This window comes from Serinus canaria, chromosome 11 (assembly GCF_022539315.1).
Source record: "Serinus canaria isolate serCan28SL12 chromosome 11, serCan2020, whole genome shotgun sequence".
NCBI classification, from domain to species: domain Eukaryota; kingdom Metazoa; phylum Chordata; class Aves; order Passeriformes; family Fringillidae; genus Serinus; species Serinus canaria.
Window position 1 is genome coordinate 19,831,689 of NC_066325.1, and position 22,661 is coordinate 19,854,349.

Consider the following 22,661-nt stretch of genomic DNA (forward strand, 5'->3'; position numbering starts at 1 on the left):
CATGGCGGCGGCCGCGGCCCCGCCCCTTCCCCTGCCCTCCGCAGCATGGCGGCGCTCACCGACAGCGCTCCCGATATGGCGGGCGGCGCGCAGCCGGGCCCGGAGCCGGCCCGTGTGCTGGAGGCGCTGGAGCTGCTGCTGGGGCCGCCCAGTGAGGGCGACAACGCTGCCGAGCCCGGCCCGGAGCTCGCCCTGTGCCCGGAGACGCTGCGCAGGAACGCGGCGGCGCTGGAGGAGCGGCTGTCCCGGGCAACGGGCTGGGCCGCGCTGCGCCAGCTCCGGGCGGCCGTGCTCTCCGGGGCGCCCGCGCTGGCGGCCGGGGCGGCGGGCGCGGAGCCGGGCTGGGCGGCGGCCTGCGGGCTGCTGGCGCTGCTGCTGTGCCTCAAGGAGCGCCTGGCCTCGCTCGCCGCAGCCCCCGCCGCCCCCGCCGCCCCCGGGGCGCCGCCGCCGCCCGGCGCCGACACGCTGAGCGCGGGGCAGGAGCGGGCGGTGCGGCGGGCGCTGCGGGCCGCCGTGGGGCTGGGGCTGCTGCCGCACTTGCCGCCGGGGCTCGGGCCGGGCCCGGGGCTGGGGCCGCCGCCCGGCACCCGCGGGGCCCGGCTGCTCGCCGCCGTGGCCGCGCTGGTCGAGCTGGCCCGGCTGCCGGCGCTGGGCGCCCCGCTGCTCGCCCGGCACCTCCGGCTGCTCCTGTGCGGGCTCTGCGCGCTGGGACACGGCCCCGCCGCCCTCTGCCAGGTCCGTGCGACACTCGCAGCCCGTGTCCCCGCTCCCCGGTGGTGGCGTGCGCGTCCCGCCGAGCCCCAGCCCGCTCCTCAGGCGGTCCCTCCCGTATCCTGCCCCATGGGAGAGAAAGAACGGGAGCACGGAGCCCGCCGAGGGGCTGCGGGGCGCCGGCACACCGCCCGGACCGGGGCTTCAGTGCCCAGCCGAGCTGTTCTCAAAGCCCTGGTGTGTTTTGTTCCAGGGTGTTTCGGAAGCGGAGCGAGCGCAGTGCCGGGAAGCCCTGAGGGACATCCTGGACCGTGTTTATCAGCCGCTGGCCGTGCAGGAGCTGCTCGTCCTGCAGGGACAGCCCAAGCAGGTACCCGCGGCCATCCCCGCCACCGGGCTGTCACCGTCCTTACCCCCGTGGTTCCCACACGCCGAGGATGCTGCTCTTCTGGACGTGTTCTTACACCTTAAAAAGCAGTTCCCGAGCGCTGGCGAGGCTGCTGGGTGTGTGTCATTCCAGCCCTGCTGTGCAGCAGCGGTGTGGGTGTGTCAGGGACTGTCATCGCCGCACGTGCCACCTTGGCTTGGCACCCACATCCACCGTGCCCGGCCAAGCACAGCTTCTGCTCCTCCAAACCTCACCCTTCCCACTCGGGGGATGCCACAGGGCACCTGCTGCTCTTTGGGGCTGTTCCAAAGCATCCTGGGGAGGAAGAGATGGGGAGTCTCTTAAGTGTTGTTTTAGGAAAGTCCTCATGGGAAAATGCCCTTAATAGAATCTTAGAATCCCAGAATGGCTCGGCCTGGAAGGGAGCTCAAAGTTCATCTCATTCCACTCCCTATCATGGGCAGGGACACTTTCCACCATCCCAGGTTGCTCCAAGTCCCATCCAGCCTGGCCTTGGACACTGCCAGAGATGCAATAGCATGCTGAGCACCTGAGGGCTGACCTCTCATTAATTCCTGATTTGCTTTGTGCCGCTGGACGAAGCAGCAATTCAAAGCCTGTGTGCTGTGCTCTCTGTCAGAGCGTGGGCTGTTTGCCCAGGGGTGGGCTGGGCACAGGTGTGTGCAGACAGGCTCCTCACCTGCTCCTTCGCTGCCCTGCAGAGGTGCCCGGGTGCAGGGGGCAGCTCCGGCCTGGCTGCGGCGGCTCTGCGGGCACCTGCTCTCCGAGAGGCTGCTGAGACCCAGCGGGGTGCAGGCCGTGGTTCGGGGTGTCTTGGAGGGCACAGACGGTGAGTGGGGGGCTCTGGGCCCCAGTGTCACAGATTCAGAGGTGTCTTGAGACAGTTCACCCCAGAAGAGCAGAGCCACCAGAGCTGGATGTGGGGGCCGGCTTGTGCCAGGCTGAGGTGACGTGGTGACACACAGACTTTGCCTCTGCCTGTGCTGAGCTTCCAAACCTCTCTAATTTGGGATACACATGTGTTTGAGGGCCACACTGACAGGCTCCAAGCCTGTTTGTGCCTCGATGGGGTCACACATTGTGTGTGTCCAGGGTGGGATCAGTCCTGGGGAGTGCCCTGTCCCAGTGCCAGTGTGGTGGGAGCCGTGCTGGGCACTGGGCTGTGAGACATGTAGGGACAGTGAGACCCATCCCATCCCTGCTCTCCACATCCTGACAGGGAAGGAAGCTGTTGCTCTCCACAAATTGAATCCCACACTTTTTAGTGCCAAAATCTCATCTGGCCAACTCCAGCCATCCAAGCACAACCTCTCCCCACCTTTTGGCTCACCCACCTGGCTGTAGGAGTTGCTTTCCATTATCAGGGCTCTTGCACAGCAATTTTGCCCTTTCTGTCCTTAACTGCGTCTCCTGAAAGAGCAATAAAAGCTCAAAATCCAATTTTTGGCTAGGAGCAGCTGGCTTCAGCCAGAGCTGGCCATGGTTTGAGCTGACCTGGGATTTCTGCTGCTGTTGTAGGTGGTGCTGGTGCTGAAGCAGCAGCTCTGGACTGGAGGAAATGCGATGCAATTGGGAAGATCCTGGCTGCCTGCCCCCAGCAGTGCCTGTCCCTCGAGGACTACTACAGACAGGTGTGCCCCCAGGTAAGTCCCTTGGCCCCTCTGCTGGGGAATGTGGAGCCAGTTCTCAGCTTGGAGGGTGCTGGGGCTCTGCCTTCTGATTGAGTGTGGCCTGGCTCAAGCCAGCACAACATGAACATGTTTTTCTGGCAGTAGGATGTTTCCACTCTTGAATTTTCCATGTTTTGTTGAAATGCTGGATGATGATGTCTGATCACACAAGGAACTTGGCACCGTGCTACAAAGAGCTCTGTGTGTAGCTCTTGCTTTTAGCCTTTGGCTCTGGGAGTGGTGCAGGCTCCTGGTTTGACCCAGAGAGGTGTCCTGCACATGTGGGAAGGACACTGGCTCTTCCACACATGGAATGTCATGCCAGCTGCCAGCAAAGCAGCACGTGGGTGGCTCCCTGGTTGCTGCGAGGCGTCAGGCTGCCCCCTCTGAGGGGTTGCTGATCCTTGTTTCTTTTTCCTTGCAGATTCTGGACTTGCTGCACATCCAGGACAAAGTGGCAGCGCGGCAGTTCCAGCGTGTGGCCACCACCACGCTGCTGACCATGGCCAGGGAGCAGCCACAGCTGGCAGAGAGGCACCTGCTGCAGCCCCTGCTGGCACCGCTGCGCCGCTGCTCTGAGGCCACAGGTACCCACCTGGACTGGGGAGGGCTCTGGTTTTGCTCCTCACTGGTTTTTGTCATTCCATCTGAGTTTTCTCAGGCCAGCAGCCAGGCTGGGGAGTGTGGCAGCCCAGCTCAGTTTGTCTGGCTACACCATATTTACTCCTACTTGTGTGCCGTCGCTGCAGCGTGGGAGCTGAGCAGTTTGGCTCTGCCCCGTGCTCCTTGGGAGCCTCTCCCACTCTGACATCCTTGTTCTGGGCTTCCAGACAGAAGCTCTTGGTTCCCCACACTGGCCAGCAGCTCTCTGGGCAATCATCCATCATGGAGTTGTGGTCTGTGTTGATTTCCATGTCTCCTCGGGGGCTTACGACACTGCAGCACAATGAGTATGGCTGATGAGGGCTGGTCTGTTCCCATGGGGAGGGAAGGGAGCTGTGGAAGTGCTTTTGGGTGCAGGGAATGCAGTTCTGCTGCTGGGGGCTCTGGGCTGTTTTGGGGGGCTCATGTCTATGCCCTTTGCTTTCAGAGCTGGCACTGGAGGATTTGACAGCAGGGGCCGTGCTGGTGCCAGAGGCAGAGCTGGGCACCTGTGTGGAAGATGTGCTCAAGGTACCATGTCTGCTTTGGGTGAGAAAAAGAGCTGGTTTGAGACCCAGTGAGCAGTTCAGTGTGTGTTGGGTCACACAAGCCCAGTGTCTCCTGCAGTCATGCTCATATGTCTGGTCTTCATGTGCAGGAGTACCCCAGCCTCCACATGGGCTGTGCCAGGGCCTCACCACCCTCACAGGGAAGGATTCCTTCCCAGTATCCCATTCAACCCATCCTCTTGCTGTTGGAAGTTATTGCTCCTTGTCCTGTCACTCCAGGCCCTTGTCCCAGGTCCCTCTCCAGCCCTCTTGGAGCCCCCTTAGGCACTGTAAGGAGCTCAGAGCTTTCCTTGGAGCACAGATCTTGGTTCTGGCATTGAGGGATTGGTGAGGTCCATCCTTGTGCTTCCTGTGAAGGGTGAGGGCTTTTTGTGGAGGTCTCTCCTGTGACACCTCCCCTCATAACTCCATTTCCTGCCATTCCCACCAGTAACCCCAGTGCTACACTGCAGGCTCCAGCAGCTTCCTGCTGCACGTTCCAACCCACAAGGACATCTCCACTCCAGGAATTCAAATTTCAGAAGCTGGTGACTTGCTTCCTGGCATGCCCCGAGGCAGGCTAAGCTCTTAAATGCTGGGATTGTTGTCTATTTTCCCAGTAATGATCTGTTGTAACTGGCTGGCAGGCAGAGACCGGTCTGGAGGGCTGCTCCCTCCCAGAGCAGTGCTGGGGGGGTTGGGGTGGGTCCCTCCTTAATGGCAGAGCACTGGGGGCCTGACAGCAGCCAGATTAGTGAGGGGACCCCAGGTTTGGGGGGGTTTCTTGCCTAACAAGTGTCATTTGATGCTTAGTGAGAAACCATCCTTGGGGCTTCATCGGGAGGCTTTGTGTACACAAGGGTCTGGGGAGGAGGAATGGCTCCGTGGGGATTAGCACATGAAAACAGGTCTGTGTGCATCAGTGGAGCAGGGCAGGGCCCTCTGGGGACCATTTCTCAGCCTCTTGGGAGGCTGCTGGATGAGGTGGTGGGGAGGAGCAGGGCTCTGCAATCACCCCTGAGCCCCTATAGCCCCCCTAAGAGCCTCTGCAACCCCTCCAGAGCCTCCACAACATCCCCCAAGCCCCTGTAATACCCCCTGAGCACCAACAACATTCCCAGAGCCTCTGCAGTCCCCCCCAAGCCTGAGCAGCTCAGCTGCCCTGCTAGTGACTGATCTCTGTGTTTGAGATTTACAGTCATTCAGTGAAGATTTGCTCATGCCAGGAGCATACCCTGTTGCATCCCTGGGTAAGGCAGGACCTTACTCCTAAGCAGCAGGCTTCCCAAATAACTGCCTGCAACCTTCCTGTAGCTTGGAGCCCTGCTGTGGTTAAGGAAATTCTTGGAGAAGGATGGTGCTGAAGGCAGGTTTTAATAGGGAATGTGGCATAATCAGGGAAGACAGCCTCCAGAGTGCAGGAAGAGGCTGAGAGCCCTCCACCATCCTCCTGGTAGCTGCCCTGTGCACAGACTTGTTCCTGAGCTCCCCTCTGCTCCGTGCAGGTGTTTGACTCCCCTTGCTGTGCCCCTCTCTCCCTCTGTAGGTGTATGTGGTTGGGAATGACAGCTCCAGCCTGCTGCTGGGATCCTTGCAGTCAGTCCTGGGAGTGGTGTTTTCCCTCTATTCCTTCGCCAAGCAGAATGTGTCATACTTACGGTAAGGGAGGCTTTGTACTCTGCTTCTGCTGGGGTTTCAGCTGCTGGGCTCACCCGCCTCCAGCAGCCACACTCAGGGCACAGGCAGGAGCAGAGATCCTCCTTCTCACCCCCAAGCACTCTGTTCCAAGCAGGCAGTAACCACAGGCAGGGCACACGGCCCACTGGCAGCCCGTTCTCATGTTAGTTTTTGTGTTCCCTGAAGCCAGGATGTTCTGTGTAGAGCTGAGTGTGCCCTTGGGAGCACAGAGTGGCTCTGCCTGGAGCAGAGAGTGTGGTTGTCTATGGATGGAGGTAGTGATGCTGGAAACTGGATGGAGGGATCTACAAATAGCATAAAAACTGGGAAAACAGTTTAAGCACTGCCTCTTGGAAGTACAGGATCATTTTCCAATCTGGGATCACTCTGGTACAATCCTGGCAGCTGATCCCCCACACCATGCCCATACCATGGCTGGTGTACAGTGGGAAGCATCACACGTGGCAGGCACAGGGGTGACCAGGTGCTGGCTGTCCTCTGTCCTTGGTCCCCCGAGGCTTTCCCTGGAGTTAGGACCGGCCTGGTAAAAGCATTCCTGGTGGGGTTACACAGTGCTCTGGTGATCCTGGCGTGTGGAGGCTTTCCCTAAAAGGTGTGTGTAGACACAGCCTGTGCTGTTTAATATTAAAGGCCTCGTTAATCACTTCAAAGAGCAGCGAGTGCCGTGACAAGTTGGCGGGACACACCAAGCTCACGCTGCTGCTGGGCCAGCAGTCGCTGCTTCCTCTGCTGAGGAACTTGGCAGGGATGCCTGAACCCACAGCTGCCTGGAAGTGTTCGGGTTTCCAGACCCCTGGCACGGCCCAGTGCGGCTGCTGCACCTCATTAACCTGCTTCTTTCCTTGGCAGGGCTCCCCGTGCCACCTCAGTGCTCCCATCTCCTTCCTCCTCTCTCTTGGCACTGCCACCAGCCCTTGTCACCTCGGTGTGAGGCACAGGCAGGGCGTGCCAAGGGTGTTCACAGTGCTTCCTTGCCAGCCTGAAATGTGGAGGAACCCAAATCCTTCCATCTGGGTGCGCCAGAAGGGCAGGATGTGCTGCTTATTCCCTTAGAAACAGGCACAAATGCCTTCAGCTGCCAGAGCCAGGAGCTGGAGCATCCCAAGGAGAGCTGCTCCAGAGCACTCCAGTCATGTCCCTCATCCCAAAACATGTGCAGGGAAGGTGCAGTGGGCAGAGCAGTGTCACCACTGGCTCCTTTCTCCTTGACAGCTCCCCGTGCCAGGACATCCTGCTGTGGTTCCTGGAGAAGGCAGAGCGGGAGCAGTCCCTGGCTGTGCTGGAGGGCCTGGCTGGGCTGAGCAGCCACGTGCCCACCCTACACCCACAGTGCCAGCTCCGTGTGGGCAGCGAGGGCGGGGCTGCCATCGTCGTGGAGGAAACCATCAGGTGAGTGCTGTGGGACAGTCCCTGAGTCACTTGGCACCAGGGCTTTCCAGGGAAGCCTGGCAGAGAGCCTAGGCAAAGCAGGGGGCTGACAGAGCCATCCCACAGGGTCTCCTCCTTTCAGGCTCAGGCAGGTGGCACTTCCACAGAGCCAACACAGTCCCCAGGTTCCCTGGACATGGTGCAGAGCTCTGACTTCCAGCCCCACAAAGCATCACACTCCACCTGAGCGTTGGTGTGCTCTCCCTGCCTGTGCAGTATCTGGGAAGGGGTTGTGCCTTTCCAATCTCAAAACCCCCCAAATTCACCTTCCAGCCTGCAGCCCGAGCCTGTCAGGTGACACAGTGAGCAGAGTCCCTCGGGCACAGGTGGCACAGTCACAGCATGGACTGTGGCAGTGCCAGCGCCGTGGAGCAGCCATGGAGCTCCTCTGGCACGGGCAGATGGCCTCTGAGTGGAGGCAGGGCTGGCCATGCTGGGAGGTAACTGCAGCCTTTAGTCTCCAGCCACGCAGATTTAAACCCCTGGGATGTCCAGCTGGGTTTAAAGGGAGGGGCTGTGAGCTGGCAGGAGGGCCAGGCCAGCCCTGTGGGCAGGCAGAGGCACAGCTGTGCCCAGGGGTGTGCTGGGACCTGGGGGCACCTGCAGCAAAATCCCCACAAATACATTTGGTTTGGCTTCTTTTCAAGCTTTTCCTGACCTGAGTTAGAATTATGGGCTGCCTTGGGTTGGAAAAGACCTTAAAGCTCATCTTGTTCTGCCCCATGCCATGGGCAGGGACAACTTCCACTATCTCAGGTTGTTCCAAGTCCCATCCAGTCTGGCCTGGAGCACTTCCAAGGATGGGGCAGCCACAGCTGCTCTGGGCAGCCTGTTCCAGGGCCTCCCCACCCTCACAGGGAAGGATTCTTTCCCATTATCCCATCTAACCCACCTTTGGTCAGTGGGAAGCTATTCCCCCTTGTCCTGTCACTCCATGCCCTTGCTCAAAGTCCCTCTCCAGCCTTTTTATAAACTCTCTTTAGGTACTGGAGGGCCAGAATTAGAAGCAGCTCTGCTTTGCTTAAACTGAGAATACTTAAACTTGTTCCGTACTGGCTCTGGCTCATGCCCCTGCTGCCACGTCTCTGACCACTGCCTAACTTACCCAGCACTAATCCTGGTATTTATGGGCTGGATGAAACGTGTGTTTTGGGCTCATGGTGTCTGTTAATGAGTGCAGGTTAGTTAATAAGCAGAGCCCAAATGACCTGGGCAGTGTTTGGCTCAGCTGCCTCCAGGCTCTGCTGGGAAGTGCTGGGAAGAAAGGCTTCCAGGGAAATGCAGACTGGGATTTCACCATGGCCTGGAGTCTGGGTGTCAGGGGGTTCTGGGTGTGTTTGTGCTGGTGATACCATGACCTGTTCCAGCGATGAAGATGAGGCCCTGTACCAGAAGATCTGCTTGGAGCAGTGCCATGTGGAGAGCTTGGTGGAGCTCCTGTCCCACTGCCAGAAGAGTGGTCTGGCAGGAGACTTCTTCATCCAGTGCCTGAAGGTGAGGGCAGCCAGCCCCTGGCTGGGGCATACCTGTGGGAAGGGGCTCCCTGGGCAAGCAGAAGGCAAAAGGGGGATCATCCCCTGTGTGTCCTGGGGTATGGCATGTGCTGGAGCAGCCCTGGGTGCCGGCTGGGAAGCCGAGGAGTGGGAGCAGCCCTATCCCTGAAGGGGTTAACCCTCATCTTCCCTCTGGGCTGTTTTAACTACAGGAGCATGTCTGAAGTGTGTTGGAGGCTGGGAATAATCCCTGTTGCTTCCTTGGCTCCAGAAGAGGGGCCCCATACCTGCTTCCTTTGATCTCACTTGGAGCCCCCCACGGTTCCCTCCAGGCCTGGGTTGGACTGGAATTCTGTGCCCCAGCCCATAGTCACAGGAGGGGATAGGGATGGGACACCCAGGAGCTGTGGACAGCTCTCAGAAACCTTCATCCAGCAGCTGCCAGGTGGTGGTGGTGTGAGGAGTCACCTGGCACTGGCTGCTGATGTTTAACCACTGCCTCGCCATGCCTGCCCTCCCTTCCCTTCCTGGCAGGAGCTGACTCAGGTGGCTGCGGAGGACGAGGCGGCTCCAAACCCAGCTGTGGAGCCTGGAGGGAGTTTGCTGGAGCTGGAGCAGGACCAGGCCAGGCAGGGGAGGAAGCTGCTGGTCCTGCAGCTGGTGGCCGCGCTGTGCCAGGGCGTCTCGGACACCGTGTTCACTGACATTGTGCAGGTTGGTCGTGGCAAAGCCTGGGGGATCGGCTGAACACTGCCAGGAGCAGAGGCTGAAGGAGCTGGGATTGCTCAGCCTGGGGAAGAGAAGGGTCCAGAGTGACCTTTAGAGAAACTTCCAGTCCTTGAAGGAGCTCCTAGAGAGCTGGAGAGGGACTTTGTACAAGGGCCTGGAGTGACAGGACAAAGGGAAATGGCTTCCCCCTGACAAAGGGCAAGGTTAGGAGGGGTACAGTGAAGAAATTCCTCCCTGTGAGGGTGTTGAGGCCCTGGCACAGGTTGCCCAGAGAAGCTGTGGCTGTGCCATCCCTGAAGTACCCAAGGCCAGGTTGGATGTGGGCAACCTGGTTGGCATAACTGTGCTCGTACATTCATGAATGGGCAGTGCCAAATGTATTAAATACTGTCATTTCAAAGGCCACTGGTGCCCCTTGGTCCCAAAAAGGATTTTTCAAGTCTTTCCCCCTGAGCGTGGCCTGGATGGGCCTGGTGGGGAAGGCAGCTGGACCCCGAGGGCAGCCTGGCACTCCCTTCTGGATCCCCTGCAGATCCGGTGGCTTTTCACTTCCTCATGCTGTGGTGTTTTACTGCTGTTTCCCCCAGTGCCCCGGCCATGCCAGCTCCCCGTGCTGCCGTGGGCACGGCTCAGGCAGGTTTCCTCACGTTCCCTTTGGGACAAAGGAGCCTTTGTGTGCTCTGCAGCAGGGGGGACACAGCCAGCCCTGCGGCGCTTTGTCCCCACCTGCCTCCCATCACACCCACCCGCCGGGCCCAGAGGCGCTGGGAAACGGGGAAGGGCTCTGCCAGGTTTCAGGGTCCAGCCGGGAGTCTGGGATGAAAACCCACCACCAAAGAAATGCAGACAAGAAATCCATTCTCCTCCTGCCTGGGGTTGTGTTTCAGCGAGGCCCCGGGCTGGGACAGGGACAGGCTTTGAGCAGGTTCTGCCCTGTGGGGTTCCCTGGGGTGTTTGGGGGGCCCTAATGGGGTGGGAGCAAGTGGGATCCATCCTTCCAAAGCTGGAGACCAGGAGCAGCAGCTGCTGTGCCCCCCCAACTGCACATTTATTTTATTTACGTATGCTCCATAACCAAGGTCAACTTGATTTCCTCACTGCACCAAGGATTCTCTCCTCCTGCCTGAGACACAACCGTGCCCCAGTGTTTTCTTTTTCTTTTTTTTTCCCTCCCACTCTGAAATTTTTTCTAGATTTTTTTGTTTTAATTTTTCTCAATTGCAATCTGCTGTTATTTATTCACAAATTTCCTTTTTTAAAAATATTAAATTTAACTTCAACCCCTCCAGCTCGTGTGTCACTGTGTTGTGAAAACAAATATTCCAATTTTTTTTTTTACTTACTTGCTGTTTGATGGAATTTCTTCTCTGGAATAATTATGCCAGCAGGTACCTGAGCCTTTTGTGCAGCCTTTTCCAAAGCCTTTTTCCACAGCCTCCCTCCTTGCTTAAGGGATGTGCTTAAGGAATCTGGCAGCTGAGGAGGAAACACTGCCTGCACCCAGTGCCCTGGGGGTGGAAGTTTGGAATTTGGTGCAAGAGGACCTTGTTGCTCTCATACTTTGTTTTCTGGAAGAGGAACACAATAGTTCCTCCTCTGTTGCAACACACCTGTTAGGTAGGAGTGATCCAAACCTTTCCCATGCTTGTCTGGGAGAAGATAAGGCATGGAGAACATCAACTCCCTCATTTCAGGATCTGTTAGGAAGGCAGGAAGCCTGTGGGATCAAGGGTGTTGGTGCCAAGTGTGGAGAAGGCCAATGCCAACCAGGCAGGATCGTTACATGTGGAATAAAAATATTGTGGGAAAAATCCCAAAGTAAGTGAGAACACAGGAAATGGCTCAGCTGGAGTGTCAGCTGTGCAGGATAAGGGGAAGGCTGCTGTGGAGAATTGTAGACAGGGGCTGGAGCTCCTTGGCTCTGGGATTTCCAAGCCTTTACCTAGGGCAATTCCGTACAGACCCACCTTGAGCTTCCCTTTGGGACTATCCCAGCTTCCATCCCGTGGTGGAGCCAGGCAGGAGGCAGAGATGGAGCTGGGATCCCTCTGTTCCTCCCGCCCCACGGGGGCTTCTGCTGCTGAGAGACCCCACCAGTTTGACCATCACCTTGTCCCAGTTGTGGATGTGACTTGGCTGAGCCCGCACTGGGATTGGGGGAACAGCAACAGGAGGGAAATGGGAAGGGTTTCACAGAACTACAGAGTCACAGAATGTTCTGAACTGGAAGGGACCCACAGGGATCATTGAGTCCAACTCCTGGCCCTGAACAGACACCCCGATAGTGCAGTCCTGTGCATCCCTGAGAGCAGTGTCCGAACACTCCTTGAATTTGTGTGGAATTGTGCTGGGGAGCTGTGTGGGATGGGGGCCTCGTTTGTGTGGAGCTGTGCTGTTTGTGTGGAGCTGTGCTGTTTGTGGAGCTGTGCTGTGGGTGTGGAGCTGTGCTGTCGGTGTGGAGCTGTGCTGATGGCGTGGAGCTGTGCTGTTGGTGTTGACCTGTGCTGATGGCGTGGAGCTGTGCTATTGTGGAGCTGTGCTGTGGTGGAGCTGTGCTGATGGTGTGGAGCTGTGCTGTTTGTGGAGCTGTGCTGTGGTGTGGAGCTGTGCTGTTTGTGGAGCTGTGCTGTGGTGTGGAGCTGTGCTGTTTGTGTGGAGCTGTGCTGTTTGTGGAGCTGTGCTGATGGTGTGGAGCTGTGCTGTCGGTGTGGAGCTGTGCTGATGGCGTGGAGCTGTGCTGATGGTGTGGAGCTGTGCTGTTGGTGTGGAGCTGTGCTGTGGTGTGGAGCTGTGCTGTCGGTGTGGAGCTGTGCTGATGGCGTGGAGCTGTGCTGATGGTGTGGAGCTGTGCTGTTTGTGGAGCTGTGCTGTGGTGTGGAGCTGTGCTGTTGGTGTGGAGCTGTGCTGTTGGCGTGGAGCTGTGCTGTGGTGTGGAGCTGTGCTGTTGGCGTGGAGCTGTGCTGATGGCGTGGAGCTGTGCTGTTGGTGTGGAGCTGTGCTGTTGGTGTGGAGCTGTGCTGTCGGTGTGGAGCTGTGCTGATGGCGTGGAGCTGTGCTGTTGGTGTGGAGCTGTGCTGATGGTGTGGAGCGTGCTGTTGGTGTGGAGCTGTGCTGTGGTGTGGAGCTGTGCTGTTTGTGGAGCTGTGCTGTGGTGTGGAGCTGTGCTGTTGGTGTGGAGCTGTGCTGTTGGTGTGGAGCTGTGCTGTTGGTGTGGAGCTGTGCTGATGGTGTGGAGCTGTGCTGTGTGTGGAGCTGTGCTGTTGGTGTGGAGCTGTGCTGTTTGTGGAGCTGTGCTGATGGTGTGGAGCTGTGCTGTTGGCGTGGAGCTGTGCTGTTGGTGTGGAGCTGTGCTGTTGGCGTGGAGCTGTGCTGTCGGTGTCAAGTTGTGCTGTTTGTGCTGATGGCGTGGAGCTGTGCTGTCGGTGTGGAGCTGTGCTGATGGTGTGGATCTGTGCTGTTGGTGTGGAGCTGTGCTGTTTGTGTGGAGCTGTGCTGTTTGTGTGGAGCTGTGCTGTTGGTGTGGAGCTGTGCTGATGGTGGTGGAGCTTGCTGTTGGTGTGGAGCTGTGCTGTTGGTGTGGAGCTGTGCTGTTTTTGTGGAGCTGTGCTGTTGGTGTGGAGCTGTGCTGATGGTGTGGAATCTGTGCTGTTTTTGTGGAGCTGTGCTGTTTTGGTGTGGAGCTGTGCTGTTGGTGTGGAGCTGTGCTGTCGGTGTGGAGCTGTGCTGTTTGTGTGGAGCTGTGCTGTTTGTGGAGCTGTGCTGTGGTGTGGAGCTGTGCTGTGGTGTGGAGCTGTGCTGATGGTGTGGAGCTGTGCTGTTGGTGTGGAGCTGTGCTGATGGCGTGGAGCTGTGCTGTTGGTGTGGAGCTGTGCTGTTGGTGTTGAGCTGTGCTGTTGGCGTGGAGCTGTGCTGTTGGTGTGGAGCTGTGCTGTTGGTGTGGAGCTGTGCTGTGGTTGTGGAGCTGTGCTGTCGGTGTGGAGCTGTGCTGTTTGTGGAGCTGTGCTGTGGCGTGGAGCTGTGCTGTTGGTGTGGAGCTGTGCTGTGGTGTGGAGCTGTGCTGTTTGTGGAGCTGTGCTGTGGTGTGGAGCTGTGCTGTTGGTGTGGAGCTGTGCTGTTGGTGTGGAGCGGTGCTGTTTGTGGAGCTGTGCTGTGTGTGGACTGTGCTGTCGGTGTGGAGCTGTGCTGTTGGTGTGGAGCTGTGCTGTTTTTGTGGAGCTGTGCTGTTGGTGTGGAGCTGTGCTGTTGGCGTGGAGCTGTGCTGTCGGTGTGGAGCTGTGCTGTTGGTGTGGAGCTGTGCTGTTTGTGTGGAGCTGTGCTGTTTGTGGAGCTGTGCTGTGGTGTGAGCTGTGCTGTTGGTGTGGAGCTGTGCTGTCGGTGTGGAGCTGTGCTGTTGGTGTGGAGCTGTGCTGATGGTGTGGATCTGTGCTGTTTTTGTGGAGCTGTGCTGTTGTGTGGAGCTGTGCTGTTTGTGTGGAGCTGTGCTGTTGGTGTGGAGCTGTGCTGTCGGTGTGGAGCTGTGCTGATGGTGTGGAGCTGTGCTGTTTTTGTGGAGCTGTGCTGTTGGCGTGGAGCTGTGCTGTTTTTGTGGAGCTGTGCTGTTGGTGTGGAGCTGTGCTGTTGGCGTGGAGCTGTGCAGGACAGGGACACTTGGCTGGGCACAGAGGCAGCGGGAGCTGCCCTGGGCTGTCCCTGCTGCTGATGCCCATTCCCTTGGCAGGTGCAGCAGTTCCTGGCAGCCGTGCTGCAGCGGGCCTGTGCTCACCCTGCGCGGGGCCCTGGCGCAGCGGCCGAGGCGCAGACCCTCGCCATGGCCATGGGGCTCGTGGCCGCCGTGCTCGGCGGGGCCGTCCAGGTGAGGGGCGAGGCTTGGGGGCTGTGGGCTGTGGGGCTGGCACTGCCACGGCCAGCTGAGGGTGCACTGGCACAGCTGGGCTGGCTCGGGGTCCCTGCTCAGTCACAGCCTGTAAGTACATCTAGAGATAAAGATATATAATTTTTTTCCTTGGGGCAGTGCCAGGGTGCTGACCAAGGATTCAATCAGAGCAGGGCACCCCCAAGAGCCCAGTTAACTAATTTATAATCTCTCCTAAAAAGGCACTGTCAGAACAGTGCAGTCACATACAGCATCTTTAAATACCAGCACTGCACCCTTTGCATCCCCACACGGTCACAGACTCTGGCTGCAGAGTATTGTGAACTTCCCATGTGGGCTGTACCCTTGAAAATCCCCTTATACTTTTATATTTACATTTTATACATATTTATATTGTTATTTATATCTCTCAGTTACCTTGTAATACCTACATGTATGTATGAGCTCTGTGTCAGTCAGTGGAGCTGCCATGGGGAGCAGTGGCACATCCATTAAAGTGCTGCCATCACTGAGCTGCTGGGGTTGTTTCATCCCTGGATTTGCCCTAAGGAAGACCCAGCTGGTAACAGAAAAAGATCATTTATTGTCTCTTATTGCTAAATTTCTAATACTGGGAAAAGAACTGTAGTTGAAGAGAAGTTAAAGTCAGAGTCTTGTGGCTGCAGTGGGCCCCTCCCAGGCGAGTTCCTGCTCCCACTTTTGTGTTAATGGGAGTGACATAATTTGGAAAATGGAATGTGAAAGGTTTTGGAAGGAGCTGCAGAGCTGTTTGGGTTTCAGCAGGCAAGGGGTTTTAAGCAATCATCCAAAATCTCTGCTGAAGCACCCTTTTCCAGGCCTCACATCCCAAATTTTAGCAGTTAAATCCAGGCTAGGGCAAGAGCTTCTCCAGCTCAGGACAGGTCATGGCTGCTGTGCTGGGAATGTCCTTCCAGGCAGGACTGATGGCAAGTGTGGCACAGTGCTGGTGGGAGGGATGTCCCTGGTTTGGTCCCTGTACCCAGACACTGCTATTCTTCAGGTTCATGTTCTTCCCACTGTCTACCATGGCTGCTGCCAGGGCTGGGATTGGTGCTGGGCTGAGAGGAGCTCGTGGTGCCTGGAGCCCAGCTCCTGACCTGGGGATGGGGCTCTGGGGCTCCTCACCCCCCATGCCCCATGCCCACCCTCCTGGGAGCATCCCAGGGAGTGAACCCTCGTTACCTTGGTAACAGCCAGCGCTGCTGCTCTCCATCCCCAGTTGAAATCCAGTGATTTTGCGGTGCTGAAGCAGCTGGTGCCGCTGCTGGAGGAGCTGTCCCGCACCTACCCCGAGCCTCTCACCCAGGAGCTGGCCTCGGACCTGCGCATCGCCATCCTCACCCACGGCGCCTGCTCCCCCGGCACGCTGGGCACCGCTGCCCACGGCGTGCTGGGCAGGCAGCCTGGCACGGCAGCACGGAGCCCTGCTGGCAGAGCCCCCAGCCCCCCGGCCCACAGGGACAGCAGCACGGAGCAGAGCGGGTGCCGTGAGCCCGGTGCCTCCCCAGCCCCACGTGCCGACAGCCTGGCTCCAGGCGGGCTCCAGGAGCTGCTGGTGTCAGCCTACGACCCCCAGCCCCCCAGCCGGGCGGCTGCCCTGCGCCACCTCGCCAGCCTGGTCACCCGGCGGGACCCGGAGGCAATGCGGCTTCAGGAGAAGCTGCTGCAGGTACCAGGCTCCTGCTGCGGTCCCTGTCCCTTGCCTTGGTCCCTGTCCCCTGTTGTGTCCCCCACCAGCAGAGCTGGCGCTGAACAGGCCACCAGCCTGGAGGTCGTTGGAGTTCTCTGGCCTTGCTGGCCCAGCCCAGGGTCACTGCTGATGGCACTTGCCTTCCTTCCAGGTGTTCCTGGAGAATGTGCAGCATGAGGACGCCTTTGTCTACCTCTCAGCCATCCAAGGTGAGCAGTGCCTGTCCGGGCGAGTGCCAGCCCTTTGTCAGGGAAGGTTTTGTGCTGTGGAGGCCCTGGGCCCTGGGAGTGAAGAGCAGGAGAGTCATGGCCAGGCTGAGGGCTTGGCATCTCCTGCCCTCCCAGTCTGTGGCTTTGTGCTGTTCATTAAGCCTGGGGCCACATGTGGGCTCCCTGCTGAGTTCCTGAAGCTGGAGACTTCATCTCCCAGTTATTCTTACTCCCTGGAGCTGGTCACCATCCCTGTGCCAGGTCTGTGCCACAGGCTGGGGCCGCAGTTCAGTACAGCGTGGGCACAGCCCAGCACCCACAGAGGGGTCTGTTCAGCTGAGGCTGGCAGAGGAGCAGGACATGGGGAACCCACTGGTGCTCCCTCAGGGCTCTGCCAAGGTGGCAGCTCCTGAGTACTCACTCCCCTTCCTAGGAAACCCTCAGGTCAGTGCTTGCCCCAGCACGCTCGGCACAGCCCCACAGCACCGGGCTGCCCGTGGGATCTGCAGGCAGGTGCTTCCGCAGCGGTGCCATGTGTGCCCTGTGTGACAGCGGATGGTCACAGTGCCCTGGGCTCTGTCAGGGGATGTGTGCCATTCCCCTGGCCCACAGCCATGCTGGCACCGCTGCCGTTGGGTTGGTAACTTTTGGCAGCAGCTGGGAAAGGAGTTCATGCCGTGCTTCCCAGTGCCTGTACGGTCTTGAGAGGGACGGGCCTGTCCTTGCCCAGGGCTGGAGCACAAAGGCTGTAACCGTCCCGGTGATTAATGCCGCTGCAGCTGCCGCCGTTCGGTGATTAACCCTGATGTGGTTCCTGCAGCACTGACTCACCCGGCACCTGTGCCGTGCCAAGCCGTGCCGTGCCAAGCACAGGGCTGGGGGCCATGCCAGACGGGTCCCCGTATCCCACTTGCTCCCTGTCACAGCAGCGGGGCTGGGGCTGAGCCGGTGGTTGTGGCACCGCTGGGTTTCATGGAGCCGGACTCCAGTGATACATTCCTGATGTGCTGGACATCACACCTGGAATCCTGGGGTCAGTTTTGGGCCACTCATGACAAGACAGCCATTGAGGGGCTGGAGTGTGTTCAGGGGAGAGAATTGGAGCTGGAGAAGGGTCTGATCCCTGCATCTGGGATCTGATCTCTCATCAGTCCCAGGGAGATGCAGCGGGCATGCAGCATGCACTGGCTCCTGCTCCCAGTCTGGGCCAGGTAAATCCAGCAGGCACAGAGACACACTGGCACTGTGTGCTGATGGCCAAGAGCTGGGAGCAGTGACCAGATCCCGTGCCCAAGCATTGGCTGCAGTGCCCAGCTGCCCCAGTGCAGCAAGTCCTCACTGGGTCAAAGGGCATACCAGCAGCAGTCAGTGGACACCCGCTGCCAACTGCTAAATTACTGATTTTCCAGTTTTTCTTCCCTCCAGGCATTGCCCTGCTCTCCAGTGAGTATCCAGAGAGAATTCTGCCTGTCCTGCTGGCACAGTACGAGCGCCCAGCACAGGGCAAAGAGGACACCATGGCTGCTGTCACCAGGATGAAGCTGGGCGAGGTGCTGATGCGTGTCACCCGGGCGCTGGGTGAGTCCATGGCTGTGGGCATGGCACTGCCCGCTGCCAGCAGCCACAGCACTGCTTGGCCTCACCATCACCAGGGGGAAAGCCCACAGGGGACTTTTGTTGTCAGAGGGTGAGAAGGGTCTGAAAGCCCAAGAGAAGCTGGCAGGGGTTTGGCAGCAGCAGGAGCAGAATGAGGGGTCCTGCCAGCAGCCCACCATCCCCTCGGTCGGCAGCACAGGGCTTGGAGACTGCCGGGAAGCGCCCGGACATGCCGGGCTCAGAGGTAGAAGCTGGATGATGCCTTTCTAGCATCTGCTGTTGGGACACGTCCTAAAATGCCTTGTCTGACTCTGTGGAGGAGGCCTGGCCAGCGGGAGCACACAGCTGGAGCTGTACATGGCCAGGGAGGTGGCAGCTGGTGTCCACGGTACTGGGGCAGCCAGGCAGAGCTCCCTGGTCACAGGTGGGCCCTGTGTGCCTTGGCTGGCCATGCCCCTGAAGGGCCAGGACCCCCTGAGTCCTGGGACTGTGACTCTCCTGTGGCCTGTGCCTTGTTCCCTGGCATGAGAGGCATCCCTGGGCTCTGCCAGCTGTGGCATCAGTGCCTGGCTGTGCCACCATCCGTCCTCGCTGCTGGGATAGGTTCAGGGCACCCCACTGTGTCCTGCGGGGTGCCCGCAATCAGCTCAGAGCCCCTCAGTCCCGGACCTCCCCAGGCAGTGTCCGAGTGTCTGGCTGGGTGCAGGTTGCCCCTGGCAGCTGCCCCGGGGATGGTGTCATGTCCTGCCCCGCGCTCTCCCTGCTCGCCACGGTGCCGCTGCCGCGGGAGCTGCTCCGGCGCGTCCCGGCTCGCCGGCGTATTTATAGAACAAATTGCACCAGGTTGTTTCTGTTGCAAAGCTTCAGCATCTGAGAGCAGGGATTTATCTAGCACTTCCAGGATCGCTCCACTGCTCTCTGTGGCTCTGCCAAGAGACTATCGTGCCTCCCTCCTGCCCTGTGCCCTGCCCTGTTTTCTGTCCCACTGGAGTGGCTTCCCCTTCCTAGGAGGAGAAAGGAAGTGTTGCATGCCCCTTCTGTAGTCATCTGGCACAGAGGCTGCACTTCTGGCTTTGGAGGGGATCCCACTCGGATCACCCTGAACTGCTCATACTGCTGTAATTCCAAGCCCTGGGATGCAGGCACAGAGCATGATACATTCCCAGCAAGTCCTTGGCATCACAGTGCTGCCCTGTGCTCCTCCACCCTGTGCCAGTCCCCAGCCTGAGCCCCCATGTGCAGGGTGATGGGGGGCTTCCTCTGCCCACAAGGATCATTCCTGTCTCCACACCCTGGGGCATCCCAAGGCATCCACCCCACTGCCTCCATCTGCAGGACACCATTGTCCAAGGAATTTCCAGAGCTTGAGAGAGCTGGAAAAACATAGAACTCACAGGCCAGCTGACCTTCTGGAGCTTTCTTTCCACCCCTCAAGGCCCTGCCCGGTAGGAGGTGTGTCCACACCGTGGGGCACACAGCTGCTCAGCTCCTGTGGGGTGACCACACTCCTGAGATGGTTGTGGATGCTGAGCACGGGCGCAAGCTCTCATTAGCAGCTCACAGCTCCACAGCACCCCTGCGTGCTAATTGGGGCAGGGGATTGGGTCTGGATGATGTCAGAATTTGAGATTCACACTTGGTGTGTTTGCAGGACCGTGAGTGACCCCATGGGAGGACTGGAATGTGCCAAAGAGCCCCAGGTTCTGTGCCACAGGGCTGTGTGCTGAGGGGCACAAGCCACGCTCCAGATGTCTCATCCAGCTGTTCAGTGGTGCTGCAAGGCAGATGCCCTACCCATCTGTTCCCAAAGGAGCCAGGGCTTTGGCAGGAAGGGTGGGCCTTTCCCTGCTGGTGACCCAGAGCTCTGCTCTCCCTGGCAGGGGACATGGTGTTCCAGCACCGGGAGCCGCTGATCCGCGCCTTCCTGCGGGGTGCCCGGGATCCCGACGGTGCCCTGCGGGCCAGCAGCCTCTCCAACCTGGGCGAGCTCTGCCAGCACCTGGGCTTCCAGCTGGGATCCATCATCCAGGAGGTACCGGCCCCATCCTGAGCCTGACCCTGCCTGGGGAGCTTTCTCCTTAACGAGCGCATTTCTTAGCACATGGCTGGGCTGCTGAGGACATGGAAATGGGACATTTCCATATGGAAACGGGACACTTCCATTAAGGACATGAGTGATAATTGCTGATATTGTGGAGTATAAAAGTCATGGGGCCTGAAGCAAACACTAGGGAGGTTCTAGCCTTCTAGCCCTGATTTTTAGGTGCCTGCTCCACCCATGGCAGCCATTGCCAGAGGAGACCTGGGGGCACAAGTGGTGCCTGCCAGAGACACCTCCCGCTTAATGACACCTTGTTACCCTCCCGTTATCTTAATTCTCATTATCGGTATCATCAGTATCAGGAGCTGTCCCTCACCCGCCCCGGCTGCAGGCTGTGGGTGAGATACAGCTTCAGGAGCTGCTGGGAGATCCCAGTGGGGTGAGCCCGGCTCCCAGGGGCCCAGCAGCCCTGGAGGCAATGGGTCTGTGCCCCGCAGAGCCAGAGCTCCACACCCCCACCGCCTCCGGTGCTCCTGGAGTGAGACACCATGGATTTGGCCCTGGGGCTGCTCCCCTCCATTCCCGCTCGGCACCGGTGGATCCCGGCAGTTGATGTGATGCCAGTGAGCCACACGCTGCTATTTTGGGAAGGTGCGAGCTCTGCTAATTCTCCCGGCTGTCACTGCCGGGATTTAATTAGATTCCTTTGGCTCTGCCTGATTTTTATACAGACTCTTGTACAGCTTCCTGAGGCATCCATGTGCCGCCTGGCCCTGGGGGGAGCTGCTCAGAGCCCGCACCCAACAGGGCACGGGGCTCCCATCCTCGTTCTTGGGACAATGCCAGCACGTCAGTGGCTGCTCCGATGGGATCCCCTGCATCTCTCAGGCCCTGATCATGCCCCCCTGCCCTGTCCCCACAGGTGACCTGCTGTGTGACGGCCATAGCCCGCACAGACCCCGAGGCTGAAGTGCGAAGAGCTGCTGTGCACGTGGTGGTGCTGCTGCTGCGGGGGCTGAGTGAGAAGGTCACTGAGGTGGGTCAGCCCCTGCTTGTCCCTGGGGCAGGGACAGCCCCCAAGGGGCTCCTGGGCGCACCTTGGGGAGGGCCCATGCTCTGTAGGGGCTGCAGGGCTCCTTCCCAAGCGACTTCCAGGGAAAGTCCGAAGGGACTGAGATGCCCAGTTTGGGCATCCCCCACTAAAGGGTTCCCTCAACAGATCCTGGGGAAGGGGGGCTTTGTGGGGTGGTCCCTCTGAGCTGCTGAGCTGTGCCATGGACAGTGCCGTGCCATGCTGGGGCAGTGCCAGCTCTTGGGAGCTGTGGGAGCTGTTCATCCCTGATTTGACTTGGAAATGCCCGGTTTTTCCACCACCGTGGCCTCCCTCCGCAGTTCCCAGTAACAAGCGTGTTGGGACTCAGCTCCCGTGGGGGAAACAGCCGGTTCCCCAGGGGAATCCCCACAGCCGGGATCCCGACATGCCCCCGTGCCCCCGGGCTGAAGGATCACCACAATGTGCTGCTGGCATGTGGGGAAACTGAGTCACGGGGGGCCGAGGCTGCGGTGGCGGTGCCCGTGGTCGGTGCCCCGGGGGAAGGGGCAGCCCCAGCCTGCTGGGACTCGCTGAGGGGCAGTGCTGAGGCCAGCCCTGCCCCGTGCTGTGCCCAGGTGCTGCGGGACGTGCTGCTGGACCTGTACCGCCTGCTGAAGCACGTGGCCACGGCCGAGCGCGACGCCGCGACGGTGCTGCACGCACAGCTGGCCCTGGAGGAGCTGGACAGCGCCATGAGGAGGGTTCTGTTCCCCCCACAGACCCTGGAGAAGAAGATCGTGGTGCTGCCGTAGTGGGGCTGAGCTGGAATGAACTGCTCTTCTCTGGGGTCAGGGCCGGTGGCTCCCCAGGGAAGGGCTCCGTGCCCTCCGGGATGCTGCTGGCAGTGTTGGGTGGGAGGGGACCCTCGCTGGGACGAGGTGTGGGATTAAACTGAGACATGCTCAGCGCTGTGTCTGTGGGGCCATGCAAAGCTCACGGGTGCCATCGTGGTCATGTCCCAGACTCTGTGACACCCCCAGGGTGGGCACTGACGGGCAAGCAGTTGGCAGGGCCAGTGCTTCAGGCTCCCTTTGGCTAGGCAGCACCAAATGTGTGGCTGCCCCCAAGGGGAGTCAGGAGGGAGGGGGGCTCTGCTGTCTGCACCCCCAGAGGGGAATTCTGTGGCCCCTCCTTGGCGCTGTACTCACACCACAAGAATGCTGAAGAGTCCAGGGGCTCCCTCACCACAGGGTCTGAGGATGGGCCCCTCTGGTGTGGCACCAAGAGCCCCTCCATGCTGAGGAGGGCCTAAGAGACCCAGCAGGGTACCTGGCTGGGACCACCACTCACCACTTTGTGCTCAGGGGTGCTGGACACCCCAACATCAGAGCCACCTCCTCCCTCCAGGCAGGGCAGTCCCCATGAGTGCTGCAGCACCAAGGGCCCCATTCCTGCACCAGGAGCTGCTGCACACCCACGGTGTGGGGGGAGCAGAGTCCTCAGGGACCCAGCTTGGTGGCCCCCTGCCTCCCCAGCCCCACCGTGCACAGCCCCAGGAGCCCATTTCCAAGCTGCCCTGTGTCCTACCAAGTGTGGGGTGTCCAGCACCCCCTTCTCTGCAAGGCTGGCAGTCCTGGCCATGTCCCCAGCTGGGGTGCTCCTGCTGCAGGGATCCCCTTTCCCAGCTCCTGGTGCTCGGAGTCTCAGAGCCAGCCCCGGCATTACCTCACACCCAGCTCCCAGCACAGCAGGATACGGCTGGGCTGAGAAACCCAAAAGTGCTGAATTTGAGCCCCGAGTTGAGGCTGTGCCTCCTACAGACTCAGAATGGCCCCTCGAGGAACTGTTTGTCCCCTGCCATCAGGCCAGC

The 22,661-nt window shown here is 59.5% G+C and overlaps 1 protein-coding gene across 1 annotated transcript; it reads left to right on the forward strand.

Moving 5' to 3' along the window:
• Positions 1–45: 45 nt before the first annotated feature.
• Positions 46–21,756, forward strand: TANGO6 (transport and golgi organization 6 homolog). Its single transcript, XM_050978984.1, has 17 exons — positions 46–735; positions 965–1,090; positions 1,838–1,949; positions 2,639–2,763; positions 3,215–3,377; positions 3,881–3,963; positions 5,527–5,639; positions 6,891–7,067; positions 8,474–8,600; positions 9,134–9,313; positions 14,046–14,180; positions 15,442–15,891; positions 16,064–16,121; positions 17,547–17,699; positions 19,598–19,749; positions 20,681–20,794; positions 21,427–21,756. The coding sequence occupies exons 1-17, from the start codon at positions 46–48 to the stop codon at positions 21,601–21,603; spliced, it is 3,135 nt and encodes a 1,044-aa protein (XP_050834941.1). The 3' UTR covers positions 21,604–21,756.
• Positions 21,757–22,661: the final 905 nt, after the last annotated feature.

Coding starts and splice junctions, on each gene's coding strand:
- TANGO6 (XM_050978984.1), top strand. CDS start 46: ATGGCGGCGCTCACCGACAGCGCTCCCGATATGGCGGGCGGCGCGCAG. Junction 7,068..8,473: donor GTCGTGGAGGAAACCATCAG/GTGAGTGCTGTG, acceptor GACCTGTTCCAG/CGATGAAGATGAGGCCCTGT. Junction 8,601..9,133: donor TCTTCATCCAGTGCCTGAAG/GTGAGGGCAGCC, acceptor CCTTCCTGGCAG/GAGCTGACTCAGGTGGCTGC.